Raw genomic sequence first — 24,425 nt, 5'->3', positions numbered from 1 at the left:
CCCCATTACCCCCAATACCCCCATTACCCCCATAGCCCCCAATACCCCCATAGCCCCCATTGACCCCAATACCCCCATTACCCCCATAGCCCCCATTACCCCCATTGACCCCATAGCCCCCATTGACCCCATTGACCCCATTGACCCCATAGCCCCCATTGACCCCATAGCCCCCATTGACCCCAATACCCCCATAGCCCCCATAGCCCCCATTACCCCCATTAACCCCATAGCCCCCATTGACCCCAATACCCCCATAGCCCCCATAGCCCCCAATACCCCCATTGACCCCATAGCCCCCATTGACCCCAATACCCCCATAGCCCCCATAGCCCCCATTGACCCCATAGCCCCCATTGACCCCAATACCCCCATTGACCGCATTACCCCCATTGACCCCAATACCCCCAATACCCCCATAGCCCCCATTGACCCCATTACCCCCATAGCCCCCAATACCCCCAATACCCCCAATACCCCCATTGACCCCATAGCTCCCATAGCCCCCATTGACCCCATAGCCCCCATTGACCCCATTACCCCCATAGCTCCCATTACCCCCATACCCCCCATTGACCCCATAGCCCCCATTGACCCCATAGCCCCCATTATTCCGATTGACCCCATAGCCCCCATAGCCCCCATTGACCCCATTGACCCCATTGACCCCATAGCCCCCATTGACCCCATTACCCCCATAGCCCCCATTACCCCCATAGCCCCCATTACCCCCATTAACCCCATTACCCCCAATAGCCCCCATTGACCCCATAGCCCCCATTACCGCCATTGACCCCAATACCCCCATTCACCCCATAGCCCCCACTGACCCCAATACCCCCATTGACCCCAATACCCCCATTGACCCCATTACCCCCATTGACCCCATAGCCCCCATTCACCCCATAGCCCCCATTGACCCCATTACCCCCAATACCCCCATTAAACCCCAATACCCCCATTACCCCCATTACCCCCATAGCCCCCATAGTCCCCCATACCCCCCATACCGCAGTACCCGGTGAGGTCCATTGCCCGCAGGTTGGTGGCCCTTATAACGGTGACCGTGACCCCCATCTCCCCCATAGCCCCCATTGACCCCATAGCCCCCATTCACCCCATTCACCCCATAGCCCCCATTCACCCCATAGCCCCCATTGACCCCATAGCCCCCATTGACCCCATAGCCCCCATTCACCCCATAGCCCCCATTACCCCCATTACCCCCATTACCCCCATTGACTCCACTACCCCCAATACCCCCATTGACCCCATTCACCCCATACCCCCATAGCCCCCATTACCCCCATTGACCCCATAGCCCCCATTACCCCCATAAACCCCATAGACCCCATAGACCCCATAGACCCCATTACCCCCATAGCCCCCATTGACCCCAATGCCCCCATTACCCCCATTGACCCCATTACCCCCATTACCCCCATTACCCCCATAGCCCCCATTTCCCCCATAGCCCCCATTATCCCCATAGCCCCCATTGACCCCATAGCCCCATTGACCCCATAGCCCCCATTGACCCCATTACCCCCATTACCCCCATAGCCCCCATTATCCCCATAGCCCCCATTATCCCCATTCACCCCATAGCCCCCATTGACCCCATAGCCCCCATTATCCCCATTGACCCCATAGCCCCCATTCACCCCATAGCCCCCATTATCCCCATTGACCCCATAGCCCCCATACCCCCCATTGACCCCATAGCCCCCATAGCCCCCATTCACCCCATAGCCCCCATTGACCCCATACCCCCCATTGACCCCATAGCCCCCATAGCCCCCATTGACCCCATAGCCCCCATTGACCCCAATACCCCCATTACCCCCATTACCCCCATTACGCCCATTACCCCCATTCACCCCATTACCCCCATTATCCCCATTGACCCCATAGCCCCCATTGATCCCATAGCCCCCATTGACCCCATATCCCCCATTACCCCCCATTACCCCCCATACCGCAGTACCCGGTGAGGTCCATGGCCCGCAGGTTGGCAGCCCTAATAACGGTGACTGTGACCCCCATCTCCCCCATAGCCCCCATTGACCCCAATACCCCCATTGACCCCAATAGCCCCATAGCCCCCAATACCCCCATAGCCCCCATTGAGCCCATAGCCCCCATTACCCCTATAGCCCCCATTACCCCCATTACCCCCATTACCCCCATTGACTCCACTACCCCCAATACCCCCATTGACCCCATTCACCCCATACCCCCATTGACCCCATTGATCCCATTGACCCTTATTACCCCCATTACCTCCATTGACCCCATTGACCCCATTACCCCCATTACCCCCATTGACCCCATTACCCCCAATACCCCCATTGACCCCATAGCCCCCATTGACCCCATAGCCCCCATTACCCCCATTAACCCCATTACCCCCAATACCCCCATTCACCCCATAGTCCCCACTGACCCCAATACCCCCATTACCCCCATTGACCCCATAGCCCCCATAGTCCCCATTACCCCCATAGCCCCCATTGACCCCATTACCCCCATAGCCCCCAATACCCCCATAGCCCCCATTGACCCCATACCCCCATTACCCCCATTACCCCCAATACCCCCATATCCCCCCATACCCCCCATACCGGAGTACCCGGTGAGGTCCATGGCCCTGAGGTTGGCGGCCCTAATAACGGTGACCGTGAGTCTCCCGGCCGTGGGCAAATAACACAGCGAGAAATTCACCTCCCCCAGCTCCGCCTTCTCCTAAAGGTCAAAGGTCAAAGGTCAAAAGGGTTAGGAGGGGGGTCACATCAAAGGTCATGGGGTCACCCCACCCCCCCCCATCCCCATTGACCCCCATATAGGGCCCATAAAGCAGCTCCTTGCTCAGCCTTTATAATGGGGTCATTTAGGGACACATGGGGTCACCAGAGGTCGGCCCCCCCTTACCCCCCCTTAGACCCCATTAACCCCCTATAACCCCCCTATAATCCCCCCTTAGACCCCTATAATCCCCTCTTAGACCCCATTAGACCCCTTTAACCCCCCCCTTAGACCCCTTTAACCCCCCTTACCCCCATCTTAGACCCCTTTAACACCCTATAACCCCCTATAACCCCCCTATCTCCCCCCTTAGACCCCTATAACTCACCCTTAGACCCCTATAACTCCACTTTAGACCCCTTTGACCCCCCATTAGACCCCTTCTAAGCCCCCTTAGACCCCTTTAAACCCCACTTAGACCCCATTAATGCCCCTTAGAACCCCTTTAGACCTCTATAACCCCCTATAGCCCCCTCTTAGACCCCTTTAACACCCTATAACTCCCCCCTTAGACCCCAATATCCCCCCCCCCCCCCGTACCGCAGCCCCCTGCACGATGTCCCTCCATATGGGCCGGTCTAGTCCCCTCTCTGCTGCCTCCAGGAGGTTGTCGAGCTCCACCTGCCCCCCATTACACCCCTATAACCCCCCCTTACACCCCATTAACCCCCTATAACTCCCCCTTAGACCCCTATAACCCCCCTTAGACCCCTATAACTCCACTTTAGACCCCTTTAACCCCCCCTAAGTCCCGTTTTAATCCCACCATTCCCCTCCCTACCCCCCTTAGACCCCATTAACCCCCCATTACACCCCTTTAACACCCCCTTAGACCCCTATAACCCCCCCTTAGACCCCATTAACCCCCTATAACTCCCCCTTAGACCCCTATAATCCCCTCTTAGACCCCATTAACCCCCTATAACCCCTCTTATACCCCTTTAAACCCCCTTAGACTCCTATAACTTCCCACTTAGACCCCTATAACCCCCCCTTAGACACCTTTAACCCCCACTTACCACCCCTTAGACTCTTCTAATCCCCCCCTTACACCCCTTTAGACCCCTTTAACGCCCTATAACCCCCCTTTAACCCCCCTTAGACCCCTGTAACCCCCCTTAGACCCCTTTAACCCCGCCTTAGTCCCCTATAACACCCCATTAGACCCCTTTAACCCCCTTTATCTCCCACTTAGAATCTTTAACCCCCCCCTAGACCCCTCTATCCCCCCCTTAGACACCCCTAGACCCCTTCTATCCCCCTCTTAGATCCCCCTAGACCCCTCTATCCCCCCATTAGACCCCCCTAGACCCCCTCTATCCCCCCCTTAGATCCCCCTAGACCTCTCTATCCCCCCCTTAGACACCCCTAGACCCCCTCTATCCCCCCCTTAGACCCCCCTAGACCTCTTTATCCCCCCCTTAGATCCCCCTAGACCTCTCTATCCCCCCCTTAGACCCCCCTAGACCCCCTCTATCCCCCCATTAGATCCCCCTAGACTCCTCTATCCCCCCCTTAGAGCCCCCTAAACCCCTCTATACCACCCTTAGATCCCCCTAGACCCCCTCTATCCCCCACTTAGACCTCCCCAGACCCCTTTAACCCCCCATTAGACCCCCCTAGACCCCTCTATCCCCCCCATTAGACCCCTCTAGACCCCTCTATCCCCCCCTTAGACCCCCCTAGACCCCTCTATCCCCCCCTTAGATCCCCCTAGACTCCTCTATCCCCCCCTTAGGCCCCCCTAGACCCCTCTATCCCCCCATTAGACCCCCTTAGACCTCATTAACCCCCCATTAGACCCCCGTACCGCAGCCCCCTGCACGATGTCCCTCCATATGGGCCGGTCAGGTCCCCTCTCGGCCACCTCCAGGAGGTTGTCCAGCTCCACCTGCCCCCCATTACACCCCCTATAACCCCCCCTTAGACCCTTTTAACCCCCCTTAGACCCCTTTAATACCCCCCTAGACACCTTTAACCCCACTTAGACCCCATTAACCCCCTATAACTCCCCCTTAGACCCCTATAATCCCCTCTTAGACCCCATTAGACCCCTTTAACCCCCCCTTAGACCCCTTTAACCCCCCCTTACCCCCATCTTAGACCGCTTTAACACCCTATAACCCCCCTTAGACCCCTATAACCCCCCTTAGAGCCCTTTAACCCCCTTTATCTCCCCCTACCTCCCCCTTAGACCCCCTTAACCCCAACTTAGACCCCTATAACCCCCCTTAGACCCCCTTTAACCCCCCTACCCCCTCCTTAGACCCCTTCTAAGCCCCCTTAGACCCCATTAACCCCCTATAACCCCCCCTTAGACCCCTTTAAACCCCCCTTAGACCTCATTAAACCCCAATTTAACCCCTCACCCTCCATTTAACCCCCCCGTACCGCAGCCCCCTGCACGATGTCCCTCCATATGGGCCGGTCAGGTCCCCTCTCAGCCGCCTCCAGGAGGTTGTCCAGCACCACCTGCCCCCCATTACACCCCCTATAACCCCCCCTTACACCCCATTAACCCCCTATAACTCCCCCTTAGACCCCTATAACTCCACTTTAGACCCCTTTAACCCCCCCTAGACCCCTATAATTCCCTCTTAGACCCCATTAACCCCCTATAACCCCCCTTATACCCCTTTAAACCCCCTTAGACTCCTATAACTTCCCACTTAGACCCCTATAACCCCCCCTACCTCCCCCTTAGACCCCTATAACTCCCCCTTAGACCCCTTTATCCCCCTTTGATCCCCCCTTAGACCCCTTTATCTCCCCTATGATCCCCCTTAGACCCTTATAACCCCCTATAGCCCCCTCTAAGACCCCTATAGTCCCCCCCTTAGACCCCTTTAAACCCCCCATACCCCCCTCACTCCCCCCTTAGACCCCTTTATCCCCCCCTTCTCCCCACTTAGACCCCTTTAACCCCCTATATCTCCCCCTATCTCCCCCCTTAATCCCCTTTAATCCCCCCTTAGACCCCTTTAACCCCCTTTATCCCTCCCTACAGCCCCCTTAGACCCCTTTAAAGCCCCCCTATCCCCCATTAGACCCCTTCTAAGCCCCCCTAGACCCCTTTAACCCCCACTTAGACTCCTCTAACCCCCCCTTAGACCCCTTCAACCTCCCCTTAGACCCCTTAAACCCCTTATGCCCCCTCCTTAGACCTCTTTAAAGCCTCTCTACCCTCAATTAGACCCCTATAACCCCCCTTTAAACCCATTTAACCCCATTTAACCCCCCATTAGACCCCCGTACCGCAGCCCCCTGCACGATGTCCCTCCATATGGGCCGGTCAGGTCCCCTCTCAGCCGCCTCCAGGAGGTTGTCGAGCTCCACCTGCCCGATGAGGCCGTGCCTTGAGAACCGCTCGAAGTCGTAGACCGCTGAAATGGAGGCGCCGGGTCGGCAGCTCCGAGAACGGAACCGAAAACACGAAGGTCTCCTCGAAATCCGGGTTCTGAGTGCGACGGCGGACCTGGAGATGGGGGGGATAGGGGTAAAAAGGGGTTAAAGGGGGGAAAGGGTTAAAGGGTGGGGGGTAATAGGGGGTGGGCAATGGGGGCTGTGGGGGTATTGGGGTAATGGGGTCAATGGGGCTATGGGGGTCAATGGGGGTAAGGGGGTCAATGGGTTAGGGGTTAAAGGGTGGGGGGGTGGGATAAGGGGGGTAATGGGGGTAAGGGGATAAAGGGTGGGGGGTAGGAGGGTAATGGGGGTATGGGATTAAAGGGTGGGGGGTAAGGGGTTAAAGGGTGGGGGGGTAGGGGGGTAATAGGGGGAAATGGAGGGAGGGGGGGGAATGAGGGGACGGGGGTGGGGAAGTGGGAGATGAGGGGGGGAGGGGGGGGGAAGGGGGAGATCGGGGGGAGAGGGGAGTATAATGGGGGGAGGGAGATAAGGGGATGGGGGGCGGGAGGGGGGTAATAGGGGGGGTAAAGGGGGGGAGTTGGAGGGGGATAAGGGGGGAGTAAGGGGGGGGGAGGATAAAGGGGGAAGGGAGGGGGGGAATGAGGGGAGAGGGGTGGGAAAGGGGGGAGATAAGGGGGGGAGGGAGATGGGGGGGGAAGGGGAGGGAGGGTTATAAGGGGGGAGGGGGGGGTGGGTAACGGGGGGTAATGGGGGGGATGGAGGGAGGTGGGGGGGGGATAAAGGGGGGGGATAAGGGGGGGAAGGGGGGCATAAAGGTGGGAACCAACATGGCCGTCAATGGAGGAGCGTGGGAACCAACATGGCCGTCAATGGAAGAGCGTGGGAACCAACATGGCTGTCAATGGGTGTATGGGAACCAACATGGCCGTCAATGGTGGTTGTGGGAACCAACATGGCTGTCAATGGAGGAGCGTGGGAACCAACATGGCTGTCAATGGGTGTATGGGAACCAACATGGCCGTCAATGGATGGTCGTGGGAACCAACATGGCCGTCAATGGAGGAGCGTGGGAACCAACATGGCTGTCAATGGGTGTATGGGAACCAACATGGCCGTCAATGGAGGAGCGTGGGAACCAACATGGCCGTCAATGGAGGAGTGTGGGAACCAACATGGCTGTCAATGGAGGAGCGTGGGAACCAACATGGCCGTCAATGGGTGTATGGGAACCAACATGGCTGTCAATGGAGGAGCGTGGGAACCAACATGGCCGTCAATGGAGAGCGTGGGAACCAACATGGCCATCAATGGGGGTGTGGGAACCTCCAACACCATCAATGGGGAGCTGTCTATGGGTCCCAGGGCCATCTATGGGGCAGAGGGGCTTTATATGGATCGCAAGTCCACCTATGGGTCCCAGGGCTGTCTGTGGGGCAGTGGGGGTTTTCTATAGGGCTGAGGAGGTTGCTATGGGTCCCAGGGCCACCTATGGGTCCGAAGGGCCCATCTATGGGTCCCAGGGCCATCTATGGGTCCCAGGCTCATCTATGGGGCACAGAGGGTTCCTATGGGGCAGAGGGGCTTTCTATGGGCCCCAGGGCCACCTATGGGTTCCAAGGCCATCTATGGGTCCCAGGTCCATCTATGGGGCACAGAGGGTTCCTATGGGGCACAGAGGGTTCCTATGGGGCAGCAGGGGTTTCTATGGGTCCCAGGGCCATCTATGGGTCCCAGGCTCATCTGTGTCCCAGGCACAGAAGGTTCCTATGGGGCAGAGGGGCTTTCTATGGGTCCCAGGTCCATCTATGGGGCACAGAGGGTTCCTATGGAGCAGAGGGGTTTTCTATGGGTCCCAGGGCCATCTATGGGGCACAGAGGGTTCCTATGGGGCAGAGGGGCTTTCTATGGGTCCCAGGGCCATCTATGGGACACAGAGGGTTCCTATGGAGCAGAGGGGTTTTCTATGGGTCCCAGGGCCATCTATGGGGCACAGAGGGTTCCTATGGGGCAGAGGGGCTTTCTATGGGTCCCAGGGCCATCTATGGGGCACAGAGGGTTCCTATGGGGCAGAGGGGTTTTCTATGGGTCACAGGTCCATCTATGGGGCACAGAGGGTTCCTATGGAGCAGAGGGGTTTTCTATGGGTCCCAGGGCCATCTATGGGGCACAGAGGGTTCCTATGGGGCAGAGGGGCTTTCTATGGGTCCCAGGGCCATCTATGGGACACAGAGGGTTCCTATGGAGCAGAGGGGTTTTCTATGGGTCCCAGGGCCATCTATGGGGCACAGAAGGTTCCTATGGGGCAGTGGGGTTATCTATGGTTCCTAGGTCCATCTATGGGGCACAGAGGGTTCCTATGGGGCAGAGGGGTTTTCTATGGGTCCCAGGTCCATCTATGGGGCACAGAGGGTTCCTATGGGGCAGAGGGGCCATCTATGGGTCACAGGTCCATCTATGGGGCACAGAGGGTTCCTATGGGGCAGAGGGGTTTTCTATGGGTCACAGGTCCATCTATGGGGCAGAGGGGCTTTATATGGATCCCAAGGCCATCTATGGGTCCCAGGGTTTTCTATGGGTCCCAGGCCCATATATGGGGCACAGAGGGTTCCTATGGGGCAGCAGGGTTTTCTATGGGTCCCAGGGCCATTTATGGGGTGTGATGAGTTCTCTGTGTGTCCCAGGGCCATCTATGGGTCCCAGGCCCATCTATGGGGCACAGAGGGTTCCTATGGGGCAGCGGGGTTTTCTATGGGTCCCAGGCCCATCTATGGGGCAGAGGGGTTATCTATGGGTCCCAGGCCCATCTATGGGGCAGAGGGGTTATCTATGGGTCCCAGGTCCATCTATGGGGCAGAGGCAGTTCCTATGGGTCCCAGGGGCACCTATGGGTCCCAGTGCCATCTATGGGGCAGAGGGGTTATCTATGGGTCCTAGGCCCATCTATGGGGCACAGAGGGTTCCTATGGGGCAGCAGGGTTTTCTATGGGTCCCAGGGCCACCTATGGGTCCAAAGGGCCATCTATGGGTCCAGAGGGCCATCTATGGAGCAGAAGGGTTCCTGTGGGGCAGAGGGGTTTTCAATGGGTCCCAGGGCCATCTATGGTTCCCAGGGCAATCTATGGGGCAGAGGGGGTTTCCTATAGGGCAGAGGAGGTTTCTATGGGTCCAAAGGGCCATCTATGGGTCCCAGGGCCATCTATGGGGCACAGAGGGTTCCTATGGGGCAGAGGGGTTTTCTATGGGTCCCAGGGCCATCTATGGGTCCCAGGTCCATCTATGGGGCACAGAAGGTTCCTATGCGGCAGCGGGGTTATCTATGGGTCCCAGGGCCATCTATGGGTCCCAGGGCCATCTATGGGGCGTGATGAGTTCTCTGTGTGTCCCAGGGCCATCTATGGGTCCCAGGGCCATCTATGGGGCACAGAGGGTTCCTATGGGGCAGAGGTGGTTCCTATGGGGCAGAGGGGTTTTCTATGGGTCCCAGGTCCATCTATGGGGCAGACGCAGTTCCTATGGGTCCCAGGGGCACCTATGGGTCCCAGTGCCATCTATGGGTCCAAAGGGCCATCTATGGGTCCCAGATCCATCTATGGGGCACAGAGGGTTCCTATGGGTCCAAAGGGCCATCTATGGGTCCCAGGTCCATCTATGGGGCATTACCTTGGTCTGATACTTCTTCTTCCGATCCGGCAGCAGGTAGGTTTTGACATATGGGTCGCTGAGCCCCCATCGGGATCCCTATGGGGCAGATCTCGAGCTCGGAGGACCCGAACCAGCAGCTGTTCGCTGCCATAGGAATAACGCAGCGCCACGCTGAGGCGGCCGCAGGTATTACAGCCTGAGTTGGGGGGCAGCCGGGGGTCCGAGGTTCCTCCCCCCCCCCCGACCCCCACCAACCCCCCACCGGGGGGGTACAATTCGGGTTGGATTTGTCCCAATGATGTCGATGGGTCCGAACGATCGTCTGAAGGGTTCGGGTTCGGGGGGGGATCCGGGCTGCTGCTCGGTAATGGGGGTCTATGGGGGGAGAAATAAAGGGGGTTATGGGGTGGTTATAAGGGGATATGGGGGGTTATAAAGGAATATGAGGGGATAATGGGGGTTATGGGGGGGATATGGGGTGGTTTTAAGGGGATATGGGGTGGTTTTAAGGGGATATGGGGAGAATATGGGGGTCTTTGGGGTTGTAAGGGGGATATGGGGTGGTTATAAGGGGATATGGGGGGAATATGGGGGTCTTTGGGGGTGTAGGAGGGGATATGGGGGGGATATGGGGGTCTATGGGGGGATATAGGGGTCTAAGGGGGGAGAAATAGGGGGTAAGGGGGGATATGGGGGTCTATGGGGGGATATATGGGGGCTATGGGGGGGTATTGGGGGCTATGGGGGGGATATGGGGGGCTATGGGTGGTATGGAGGGATATGGGGGTGTAGGAGGGGATATGGGGTGGTTATGGGGGGGATATAGGGGTCTATAGGGGGGAATATAGGGGTCTTTGGGGGTGTAGGGGGGGCTATGGGGGGTGTATGGGGGGATATGGGGGGGATCCGGACTGCTGCTCGGTAATGGGGGTCTATGGGGGGAGAAATAAAGGGGGTTATGGGGGGATATAGGGGTCTATGGGGATCTATGGGGGTCTATGGGGGTGTAGAAGGGGATATGGGGGGATATGGGGTGGTTATGGGGGGATATGGGGTGGTTATGGGGGGATATGGGGTTTATGGGGGGTGTAGGGGGGGATATGGGGGGGTCTGGACTGCTGCTCGGTAATGGGGGTCTATGGGGGGAGAAATAAAGGGGGTTATGGGGGGATATGGGGGTCTATTGGGGGGGAATATGGGGGTCTTTGGGGGTGTAGGGGGGATATGGGGGGATATTGAGGGGTTATGGGGTGGTTATAAGGGGATATGGGGGGATATAGGAGGATATAGGGGGGGATATGGGGGTCTTTGGGGGGGTTATGGGGGGATATGGGGGTCTAAGGGGGGAGAAATAGGGGGTAAGGGGGGGATATTGGGGTCTACGGGGGGTATATGGGGGGCAATGGGGGGGTATTGGGGGCTATGGGGGGGCTATGGGGGTCTATGGGGGTGTAGGAGGGGATATGGGGTGGTTATGGGGGGGATATGGGGTGGTTATGGGGGGGATATGGGGGTCTATAGGGGGGAATATAGGGGTCTTTGGGGGTGTAGGGGGGCTATGGGGGGTGTATGGGGGGATATGGGGGGGATCCGGACTGCTGCTCGGTAATGGGGGTCTATGGGGGGAGAAATAAAGGGGGCTATGGGGGGATATAGGGGTCTATGGGGGTCTTTCGGGGGGGTTATGGGGGGATATGAGGGGATATAGGGGTCTATGGGGGTCTATAGGGGGGTTATGGGGGGATATGGGGGTCTAAGAGGGGAGAAATAGGGGGTAAGGGGGGGATATGGGGGTCTATGGGGGGAATATGGGGTGCTATGGGGGGGAATATGGGGGTCTTTGAGGGAATATGGGGGATATGGGGTGGTTATGGGGGGCTATGGGGGGGTATGAGGGTCTATGGGGGGATATTGGGGGGTTATGGGGAGATATGGGGGATATAGAGGGGTTATGGGGTGGTTATAAGGGGATATGGGGGGATATAGGGGTCTATAGGGGGGGATATGGGGGTCTTTGGGGGTGTAGGGGGGGATATGGGGGGATATGGGGGTCTAATGGGGGAGAAATACGGGGTAAGGGGGGATATGGGGGGATATGGGGGGGGATATGGGGGTCTTTGGGGGTTATGGGGGAATATAGGGGGTTATAGAGTGGATATAGGGGTCTATGGGGGGAATATGGGGGTCTTTGAGGGGGATATGGGGGACTTATGGGGTGTTATGGGGGGCTATGGGGGGGTATGAGGGTCTATGGGGGGATATTGGGGGGTTATGGGGAGATATGGGGGATATAGAGGGGTTATGGGGTGGTTATAAGGGGATATGGGGGGATATAGGGGTCTATAGGGGGGGATATGGGGGTCTTTGGGGGGGATATGGGGGGCTTATGGGGTGTTATGGGGGGCTATGGGGGGGTATGAGGGTCTATGGGGGGATATTGGGGGGTTATGGGGAGATATGGGGTGTAGGGGGGGATATGGGGGTTATAGGGGGGTTATGGGGGGATATGGGGTCTATATGGGGGTCTATGGGGGTGTAGAAGGGGATATGGGGTGGTTATGGGGGGATATGGGGGGCTATGGGGGGCTATGGGGGGGTTATGAGGGGATATGGGGGTCTTTGGGGGGAGAAATAGGGGGGTTATGGGGCGATATCCCACTCCATAACCCCACAGCCCCATAACAACCCCATAACCCCATAACCCCATATAACCCCATATAACCCCATAACAGCCCCATAACCCCATAACAACCCATATAACCCCATATAAACCCATATAACCCCATAGCAACCCCATATAACCCCATAACCCCATATCCCACCCCATATAAACCCATATAACCCCATAACAACCTCATATCCACCCCATAACCACCCCATATCCCGCCCCATAACAACCCCATATAACCCCATATCAACCCCATATAACCCCATAACAACCCCATATAACCCCATATCAACCCCATATAACCCCATATAACCCCATATAACCCCATATCAACCCCATATAACCCCATATAACCCCATATAACCCCATATATCCCATATAACTACATATAACCCCATATAACCCCATATAACCCCATATAACCCCATATATCCCATATAACCCCATATAGCCCCATATAACCCCATATAACCCCATATCAACCCCATATAACCCCATATAACCCCATATAACCCCATATCAACCCCATATAACCCCATATAACCCCATATAACCCCATATAACCCCATATATCCCATATAACTACATATAACCCCATATAACCCCATATAACCCCATATAACCCCATATATCCCATATAACCCCATATAACCCCATATAACCCCATATAACCCCATATAACCCCATATAACCCCATATAACCCCATAACAACCCCATATAACCCCATATAACCCCATATAACCCCATATCAACCCCATATAACCCCATATAACCCCATATCAACCCCATAGCAACCCCATATAACCCCATATAACCCCATATAACCCCATATAATCCCATATAACCCCATATAACCCCATATAACCCCATATCAACCCCATATAACCCCATATAACCCCATATCAACCCCATATAACCCCATATAACCCCATATAACCCCATATAACCCCATATAACCGCATGTAACCCCATATAACCCCATATAACCCCATATAACCCCATATAACCCCATATAACCCCATATCAACCCCATATAACCCCATATAACCCCATATAACCCCATATCCATCCCATATCCCATCCCATAACAACCCCATATAACCCCATAACCCCATATCCCACCCCATCACCCCATATAAACCCCATAAACCCATATAACCCCATAACAACCCCATATCCCACCCCATAACCCCATATAACCCCGTATAACTCCATATAACCCCATAACAACCCCATATAACCCCATATAAACCCATAACAACCCCATAACCCCATATAACCCCATATAACCATATAAAACCCTATATCCCACCCCATAGAACCCCATAACCCCACAGAATCCCATAACCCCATATAACCACATATAACCATATAAAACCCTATATCCCACCCCATAGCTGATCCCATAACCCCATAAAACCCCTTAACAACCCCATAGAACCCCATAGAACCACATATCCCACCCCATAACAACCCCATATCCCACCCCATAACCCCATAACCCAATATCCCACCCCATATCCCGCCCCATAACCCCATATAACCCCACAACAGCCCCATATAACCCCATAAAAACCCCATAACCCCATATAGCCCCATATCCCACCCCATAACAACCCCATATAGCCCCATATCCCACCCCATAACCCCATATAACCCCATATAACCCCATATCCCACCCCATAACCCCATATCCCACCCCATCACCCCATATCTGACCCCATAAGCCTATATCCCACCCCATAACCCCATATAACCCCATATCCCACCCCATATAACCCCATATAACCCCAAAGAACCCCATAGAACCCCATAGAACCCCATATAACCCCATATAACCCCATAACCCCATATCCCACCCCATATAACCCCATATAACCCCGTATAACCCCATATAACCCCATATAACCCCATACAACCCCATATAACCCCATAGAACCCCATATAACCCCATATAACCCCATAGAACCCCATATCCCACCCCATAACCCCATAACCCCATAGAACCCCATAGAACCCCATAACCCCATATCCCACCCCATAACCCTATATAACCCCATATAACCCCATAACCCCATAGAACCCCATAACCCCATAGAACCCCATAGAACCCCATATAACCCCATAGAACCCCATAGAACCCCATATAACCATATAAAACCCCATATCCCACCCCATAGAACCCCATAACCCCATAGAACCCCATAACCCGATATAACCCCATAGAACCCCATAACAACCCCATATCCCACCCCATAACCCCATAACCCCATATAACCCCATAACCCCATAGAACCCCATAGAACCCCATAACCCCATAGAACCCCATAACCCCATATAACCCCATAACCCCATAGAACCCCATAGAACCCCATAACCCCATATAACCCCATAACCCCATATAATCCCATAACCCCATAGAACCCCATAGAACCCAATATAACCATATAAAACCCTATATCCCACCCCATATAACCCCATAACCCCATAGAACCCCATAACCCCATAGAACCCCATAGAACCCCATAGAACCCCATATAACCCCATATCCCACCCCATAACCCCATATCCCACCCCATAACCCCATAGAACCCCATAACCCCATATAACCCCATATAACCCCATATCCCACCCCATAACCCCATATAACCCCATATAACCCCATAGAACCCCATATGACCCCATATAACCCCATAGAACCCCATATAACCCCATAACCCCATATAACCCCATAGAACCCCATAGAACCCCATATCCCACCCCATAACCCCATATAACCCCATATAACCATATAAAACCCCATATCCCACCGCATATAACACCATAACCCCATAACCCCATATAACCCCATATCCCACCCCATAACCCCATATAACCCCATAGAACCCCATATCCCACCCCATAACCCCATAGAACCCCATAGAACCCCATACAACCCCATACAACCCCATAGAACCCCATAGAACCCCATATCCCACCCCATAACCCCATATCCCACCCCATCACCCCATATCTGACCCCATAAGCCTATATCCCACCCCATAACCACATATAACCCCATATCCCACCCCATAACCCCATAGAACCCCATATAACCCCATAGAACCCCATAGAACCCCATAGAACCCCATAGAACCCCATATCCCCCCATAGAACCCCATAGAACCCCATAGAACCCCATAGAACCCCATAGAACCCCATATAACCCCATAGAACCCCATATAACCCCATAGAACCCCATATAACCCCATATAACCCCATAGAACCCCATAGAACCCCATATAACCCCATATAACCTCATAACCCCATAGAACCCCATATCCCACCCCATAACCCCATATAACCCCATAGAACCCCATATAACCATATAAAACCCCATATCCCACCCCATATAACCCCAGAGCCCCATAGAACCCCATAACCCCATATAACCCCATATAACCCCATAGAACCCCATAGAACCCCATAGAACCCCATAACCCCATATCCCACCCCATAACCCCATATCCCACCCCATAGAACCCCATAGAACCCCATATAACCCCATAACCCCATATAACCCCATATAACCCCATAGAACCCCATATCCCACCCCATATAACCCCATATAACCCCATATCCCACCCCATATAACCCCATATAACCCCATATCCCACCCCATATAACCCCATAGCACCCCATATAACCCCATAACCCCATATAACCCCATATAACCCCATAACCCCATATCCCACCCCATAACCCCATATCCCACCCCATAACCCCATATCCCACCCCATAACCCCATATAACCCATATAACCCCATAACCCCATATCCCACCCCATAACCCCATATAACCCCATAACCCCATATAACCCCATATAACCCCATATAACCCCATATAACCCCATATAACCCCATATAACCCCATATAACCCCATATCCCACCCCATAACCCCATATCCCACCCCATAGAACCCCATATAACCCCATATCCCACCCATAACCCCATATAACCCCATAACCCCATATCCCACCCCATAACCCCATATAACCCCATAACCCCATATCCCACCCCATAACCCCATATAACCCCATATAACCCCATAACCCCATATAACCCCATAACCCCATATCCCACCCCATAACCCCATATAACCCCATAACCCCATATAACCCCATATCCCACCCCATAGAACCCCATAGAACCCCATATCCCACCCCATAACCCCATAACCCCATAGAACCCCATAGAACCCCATAACCCCATATCCCACCCCATAACCCTATATAAACCCTATAACCCCATAACCCCATAGAACCCCATAACCCCATAGAACCCCATAGAACCCCATAACCCCATATAACCCCATAACAACCCCATATCACCCCATAACCACCCCATATCCACCCCATAACTACTCCATATCCCACCCCATAACCCCATATAACCCCGTATAACTCCATATAACCCCATAACAACCCCATATAACCCCATATAAACCCATAACAACCCCATAACCCCATATAACCCCATATAACCATATAAAACCCTATATCCCACCCCATATCTGATCCCATAACCCCATAAAACCCCTTAACAACCCCATAGAACCCCATATAACCCCATATAACCCCATATAACCCCATATCCCACCCCATATAACCCCATATAACCCCATATAACCCCATATATCCCCATATAACCCCATATAACCCCATATAACCCCATATAACCCCATAAAACCCCATATAACCCCATATAACCCCATATCCCACCCAATAGCACCCCATAGAACCCCATAGAACCCCATAGAACCCCATAGAACCCCATATAACCCCATATCCCACCCCATAGAACCCCATAGAACCCCATAGAACCCCATATAACCCCATATAACCCCATATAACCACATATCCCACCCCATATAACCCCATATAACCCCATATAACCCCATAACCCCATATAACCCCATATCCCACCCCATAACCCCATATAACCCCATATAACCCCATATAACCCCATATAACCCCATACAACCCCATATAACCCCATATAACCCCATATAACCCCATATAACCCCATAGAACCCCATATAACCCCATATAGCCACATATAACCCCATATAACCCCATATCACACCCCATATAACCCCATAGAACCCCATAGAACCCCATAGAACCCCATAACCCCATAAAAACCCATAGAACCCCATAACCCCATATAACCCCATATAACCATATAAAACCCCATATCCCACCCCATATAACCCCATAACCCCATATAACCCCATATAACCCCATAACAACCCCAAATAACCCTATAGCAACCCCATCATCCCACAACAACCCCATAACACCATATCCCACCCCATAGAACCCCATAACCCCATATCCCATCCTATAACCCCATATTACCTCATATAACCCCATATCCTACCCCACAACCCCATATCCCACCCCATAGCCCCATATCCCACCCCATAACCCCATAACAACCCCATATAAGCATATAACAACCCAATATCCCACCCCATCACCCCATATAACCCCATAACCCAATATCTCGCCCCATAACCCCATATCCTACCCCATAACCCACCCCACAACCCCATATCCCACTCCATAGCCCCATATCCCACCCCATAACCCCATATAACCCCATATAACCCCATAACCCCATATCCCACCCCATAGAACCCCATAGAACCCCATATCCCACCCCATAACCCCATATAACCCCATATCCCACCCCATAACCCCATATAACCCCATAGAACCCCATATAACCCCATATAACCCCATAGAACCCCATACAACCCTATATAACCCCATATCCCACCCCATATAACCCCATACAACCCCATAACCCCATATAACCCCATAGCACCCCATATAACCCCATACCTTCCCCCATCCCGTTCCATGGGCAGCTCAGGCGCCGTGTGGCTCATCCTCAGTGCCCCGTCGTGCCCCATATCCATATAGGATCGTTCGGGTTGTTGCGTCGGTTCCGACCCCAAATCCCCCCTTTCGGGTTCTCCATATGGGGCTGGATTTAGGGGATCTTTGCGGGTTCCCGGCCCGACCCCTTTATGTCTCCATGGGACCCAACAAAGTTTCCAGGACACAAAGAGAGAAACCCCAAGAAGGACGACCCCACAAAACGTGACGATGACGGACAGGAGGCTGACGGAGATGTCTGCGGGGAGACCCCATAAGGGCCATAAGGACCCTATAAGGGCCCTATAAGGGCCCTATAAGGGCCATAAGGACCCTATAAGGGCCATAAGGACCCCATAACCCCATAAGGGACCCAGAAACCCCATAAGAAACCCAGAAACCCCATAAGAAACCCATAACCCCATAAGGACCCTATAAGGACCCTATAAGGATCCTATAACGGCCATAAGGACCCCATAACCCCATAACCCCATAAGGACCCTATAAGGACCCTATAAGGACCCTATAAGGGCCATAAGGACCACATAACCCTATAAGGGACCCATAAGGACCCATAAGGACCCCATAAGGGCCCTATAAGGGCCATAAGGACACTATAAGGGCCATAAGGGACCCAGAAACCCCATAAGAAACCCAGAAACCCCATAAGAAACCCAGAAACCCCATAAGAAACCCAGAAACCCCATAACGACACTAGAAATCCTATAAGGACCCTATAAGGACCCTATAAGGGCCATAAGGACCACATGACCCCATAAGGGACCCAGAAACCCCATAAGAAACCCAGAAACCCCATAACGACACTAGAAATCCTATAAGGACCCTATAAGGGCCCTATAAGGACCCTATAAGGGCCATAAGGACCCTATAAGTGCCATAAAGACCCTATAAGGGCCATAAGGACACTATAAGGGCCATAAGGACCCTATAAGGGCCATAAGGACCCTATAAGGACCCTATAAGGACCCTATAAGGGCCATAAGGACCACATAACCCCATAAGGGACCCAGAAACCCCATAAGAAACCCAGAAACCCCATAACGACACTAGAAATCCTATAAGGACCCTATAAGGACCCTATAAGGACCCTATAAGAGCCATAAGGACCCTATAAGGACCCTATAAGGGCCATAAGGACCCCATAACCCCATAAGGGACCCATAAACCCCATAAGAGACCCAGAAACCCCATAACGACACTAGAAATCCTATAAGGACCCTATAAGGACCCTATAAGGGCCCTATAAGGGCCATAAGGACCCCATAAGGACCCTATAAGGACCCTATAAGGGCCATAAGGATCCCATAACCCCATAAGGGACCAGAAACCCCATAAGAAACCCAGAAACACCATAAGAAACCCATAACCCCATAAGGACCCTATAAGGACCCTATAAGGATCCTATAAGGGCCATAAGGACCCCATAACCCCATAACCCCATAAGGACCCTATAAGGACCCTATAAGGGCCATAAGGACCCTATAAGGACCATAAGGACCCCATAACCCCATAAGGGACCCAGAAACCCCATAAGAAACCCATAAACCCCATAAGAAACCCATAACCCCATAAGGACCCTATAAGGACCCTATAAGGATCCTATAAGGGCCATAAGGACCCCATAACCCCATAACCCCATAAGGACCCTATAAGGACCCTATAAGGACCCTATAAGGACCCTATAAGGGCCCTATAAGGGCCATAAGGACCACATAACCCCATAAGGGACCTAGAAACCCCATAAGAAACCCAGAAACCCCATAACGACACTAGAAATCCTATAAGGACCCTATAAGGACCCTATAAGGGCCATAAGGACCCCATAACCCCATAAGGGACCCATAAGGACCCTATAAGGACCCTATAAGGGCCATAAGGACCCCATAACCCCATAAGGGACCCATAAGGACCCTATAAGGACCCTATAAGGACCCTATAAGGGCCATAAGGACCCCATAACCCCATAAGGGACCCATAAGGACCCTATAAGGACCCTATAAGGGCCCTATAAGGGCCATAAGGACCCCATAACCCCATAAGGGACCCATAAACCCCATAAGAAACCCATAAACCCCATAAGAAACCCAGAAGGACCCATAAGGACCCTATAAGGGCCCTATAAGGGCCATAAGGGACCCATAACCCCATAAGGGACCCATAAGGACCCTATAAGGACCCTATAAGGGCCATAAGGACCCCATAACCCCATAAGGGACCCATAAGGACCCTATAAGGACCCTATAAGGGCCATAAGGACCCCATAACCCCATAAGGGACCCATAAGGACCCTATAAGGACCCTATAAGGACCCTATAAGGGCCATAAGGACCCCATAACCCCATAAGGGACCCAGAAACCCCATAAGAAACCCAGAAACCCTATAAGAAACCCAGAAACCCCATAACGACACTAGAAATCCTATAAGGGCCCTATAAGGACCCTATAAGGGCCATAAGGACCACATGACCCCATAAGGGACCCATAAGGACCCTATAAGGACCCTATAAGGGCCCTTTAAACCCATTGCGATCCAATTAACCCCATAAGGATCCTAGAAACCCCATAAGGATCCCATAGCCCTATAAGGATCCTATAACCCTTATAAGGACCCCATAAACCCCATAAGGACCCTATAAGGACCCTATAAGGGCCATAAGGACCCCATAACCCCATAAGGGACCCATAAGGACCCTATAAGGACCCCATAAGGACCCTATAAGGGCCATAAGGACCCTATAAGGGCCATAAGGACCCTATAAGGACCCTATAAGGGCCATAAGGACACTATAAGGACCCTATAAGGGCCATAAGGACCCTATAAGGACCCTATAAGGGCCCTATAAGGGCCATAAGGACCCCATAACCCCATAAGGGACCCATAAGGACCCTATAAGGACCCTATAAGGGCCCTATAAGGGCCATAAGGACCACATAACCCTATAAGGGACCCATAAGGACCCTATAAGGACCCTATAAGGGCCATAAGGACCACATAACCCTATAAGGGACCCATAAGGACCCTATAAGGGCCATAAGGACCCTATAAGGGCCATAAGGACCACATAAACCCATAAGAAACCCAGAAACCCCATAAGAAACCCAGAAACCCCGTAAGAAACCCAGAAACCCCATAACGACACTAGAAATCCTAAAAGGACCCTATAAGGACCCTATAAGGGCCATAAAGACTCTATAAACCCCATAAGGATCCCATAGCCCTATAAGGGTCCCATAAACCCCATAAGGACCCTAGAAACCCCATAAGGACACTAGAAACCCCATAAAGATCCTATAACCCTATAAGGATCCCATAGCCCTATAAGGGTCCTATAAACCCTATAAGGACCCCATAAACCCTATAAGTATCCTATAAACCCCATAAGTATCCCATAGTCCCCCATAGGTTCCCATTACCACTGTCCCCATCCCTTTTAGGGTCCTATAGGGTCCCATAGTGCCCCATAGGGTCCCATAGTATCCTATAGTGCCCCATAGGGTCCCATAGTATCCTATAGTACCCCATAGTGCCCCATAGGTTCCCATAGGGTCCCACAGTGCCCCATAGGGTCCCACAGTGCCCCATAGGGCCCCATAGTGCCCCATAGGGTCCCATATGTCCCCATAGGGTCCCATATGTCCCCATAGTGCCCCATAGGGTCCCATATGTCCCCATATGTCCCCATAGTGCCCCATAGGATCCCATATGTCCCCATAGGGTCCCATATGTCCCCATAGTGCCCCATAGGGTCCCATAGTATCCTATAGTGTCCCATAGTGCCCCATAGGGTCCCATAGTATCCTATAGTGTCCCATAGTGCCCCATAGGGTCCCATAGTATCCTATAGTGTCCCATAGTGCCCCATAGGGTCCCATAGTATCCTATAGTGTCCCATAGTGCCCCATAGGGTCCCATAGTATCCTATAGTGTCCCATAGTGCCCCATAGGGTCCCATAGTATCCTATAGTGTCCCATAGTGCCCCATAGGGTCCCATAGTGCCCCATAGGGCCCCATATGTCCCCATAGTGCCCCATAGGGCCCCATAGTGCCCCATAGGGTCCCATATGTCCCCATAGGGTCCCATATGTCCCCATAGTGCCCCATAGGATCCCATATGTCCCCATAGGGCCCCATAGGTTCCCATATGTCCCCATAGTGCCCCATAGGGCCCCATAGTGCCCCATAGGGTCCCATAGTCCCCCCATAGGTTCCCATTACCGCTGTCCCCATCCCTTTTAGGGTCCTATAGGGTCCCATAGTATCCTATAGTGCCCCATAGGGCCCCATAGTGCCCCATAGGGTCCCATAGTACCCCATATGTCCCCATAGGTCCCCATAGTATCCTATAGGATCACATTCTGCCCCACAGGGTTCCCCCTTATAGGATCCCTTATAGGGTCCCATTGGATCCCATAGGGCCCCATAGTGCCCCATAGATTCCCATAGGGCCCCATAGGGTCCCATATGTACCCATAGTGCCCCATAGGGTCCCATAGTGCCCCATAGGGTCCCATATGTCCCCATAGTGCCCCATAGGACCCCATAGTCCCCCATAGTCCCCCCTTACCGCTGTCCCCGTGCCGCGGGTGCCCTCGGTGCCGCAGGAGGTCGCTGAACTCGTTGCACTGTTGGTGTTGCACACGCAGCCGGGGGGCGAAGCACAACTCCTGCACCAACAGGAGTGCACGGCGACACACGTCGTCCTCCGAGTCACCTGACATGGCCGCGACCTATAGGGGAGAACGAGTGTGCAAGGAGTGAGTGTGCAAGGGGTGAGTGTGCAAGGCGTGAGTGTGAAAATGAGTGTGCAAAGGTTGGGTGTGCAAGGGGAGGGGGTTGTGCGACACATGTCGTCCTCAGAGTCACCTGACATGGCCGGGACCTATAGGGGAGAATGAGTGTGCAAGGGGTGAGTGTGCAAGGGAAGGAAGGTTTGTGCAAGGGGGGAGGGGGGTGTGTGACACACGTCGTCCTCTGAGTCACCTGACATGGCCGGGACCTAGAGGGGAGAATGAGTGTGCAAGGGGTGAGTGTGCAAGGGCTGAGTGTGAAAATGAGTGTGCAAGGGGTAAAGGTGTGTGCAAGGGGAGAGTGGTGTGTGCGACACACGTTGTCCTCAGAGTCACCTGAAATGGCCGCGACCTATAGGGGAGAATGAGTGTGCAAGGGGTGAGTGTGCAAGGGGTGAGTGTGCAAGGGAAGGAAGGTTTGTGCAAGGGGGGAGGGGGGTGTGTGACACACGTTGTCCTCTGAGTCACCTGACATGGCCGGGACCTATAGGGGAGAATGAGTGTGCAAGGAGTGAGTGTGCAAGGGCTGAGTGTGCAAGGGCTGAGTGTGCAAGGGAAGGAAGGTTTGTGCAAGGGGGGAGGGGGGTGTGCGACACACGTCGTCCTCTGAGTCACCTGACACGGCCGCGACCTATAGGGGAGAGTGAGTGTGCAAGGGGTGAGTGTGCAAATGAGTGTGCAAGGGGTGAGTGTGCAAGGGGAGGAAGGTGTGTGCAAGGGGGGAGGGGGGTGTGCGACACACGTCGTCCTCTGAGTCACCTGACATGGCCGGGTACTATAGGGGAGAGAGTGAGTGTGCAAGGGGTGAGTGTGAAAATGAGTGTGCAAGGGGTGAGTGTGCAAGGGGAGAGGGGTGTGTGGCACAAGTTGTCCTCCAAGTCAACTGACATGGCCGGGACCTATAGGGGAGGATGAGTGTGCAAGGCGTGAGTGTGCAAGGCGTGAGTGTGAAAATGAGTGTGCAAGGGGTGAGTGTGCAAGGGGGGGGGGGCGAAGCACAACTCCTGCACCAACAGCAGCGCACGGCGACACACGTCGTCCTCTGAGTCACCTGACATGGCTGGGACCTAGAGGGGAGGATGAGTGTTCAAGGGGTGAGTGTGCAAGGGATTGGTGTGCAAGGGGGAGAAGGCATGAGTGTGAAAATGAGGTGTGCAACACACTTAGCCCTCCTAGTCACCTGACATGGCCGGGTCTATAGGGGAA

The 24,425-nt window shown here is 53.6% G+C and overlaps 1 protein-coding gene across 1 annotated transcript in view; it reads right to left on the bottom strand.

Moving 5' to 3' along the window:
* SYT3 (synaptotagmin 3) overlaps positions 1–23,222 on the bottom strand; it is a 38,565-nt gene extending 15,343 nt beyond the window's left edge. The window contains 7 exon segments of the mRNA XM_085551454.1: positions 2,625–2,745; positions 6,061–6,186; positions 6,188–6,280; positions 9,835–9,900; positions 9,903–10,191; positions 18,374–18,668; positions 22,997–23,222. Coding sequence (XP_085407580.1) covers positions 2,625–2,745; positions 6,061–6,186; positions 6,188–6,280; positions 9,835–9,900; positions 9,903–10,191; positions 18,374–18,668; positions 22,997–23,150 — 1,144 coding nt within the window. The 5' untranslated portion in view covers positions 23,151–23,222.
* Positions 23,223–24,425: the final 1,203 nt, after the last annotated feature.

This window comes from Coturnix japonica, chromosome 6 (assembly GCF_054131305.1).
Source record: "Coturnix japonica strain WE chromosome 6, WE-NBRP24, whole genome shotgun sequence".
In the NCBI taxonomy this organism is placed as follows: domain Eukaryota; kingdom Metazoa; phylum Chordata; class Aves; order Galliformes; family Phasianidae; genus Coturnix; species Coturnix japonica.
The sequence above is the reverse complement of the archived record's forward strand: the minus strand, read 5'-3'. Positions and strand labels throughout refer to the sequence as shown.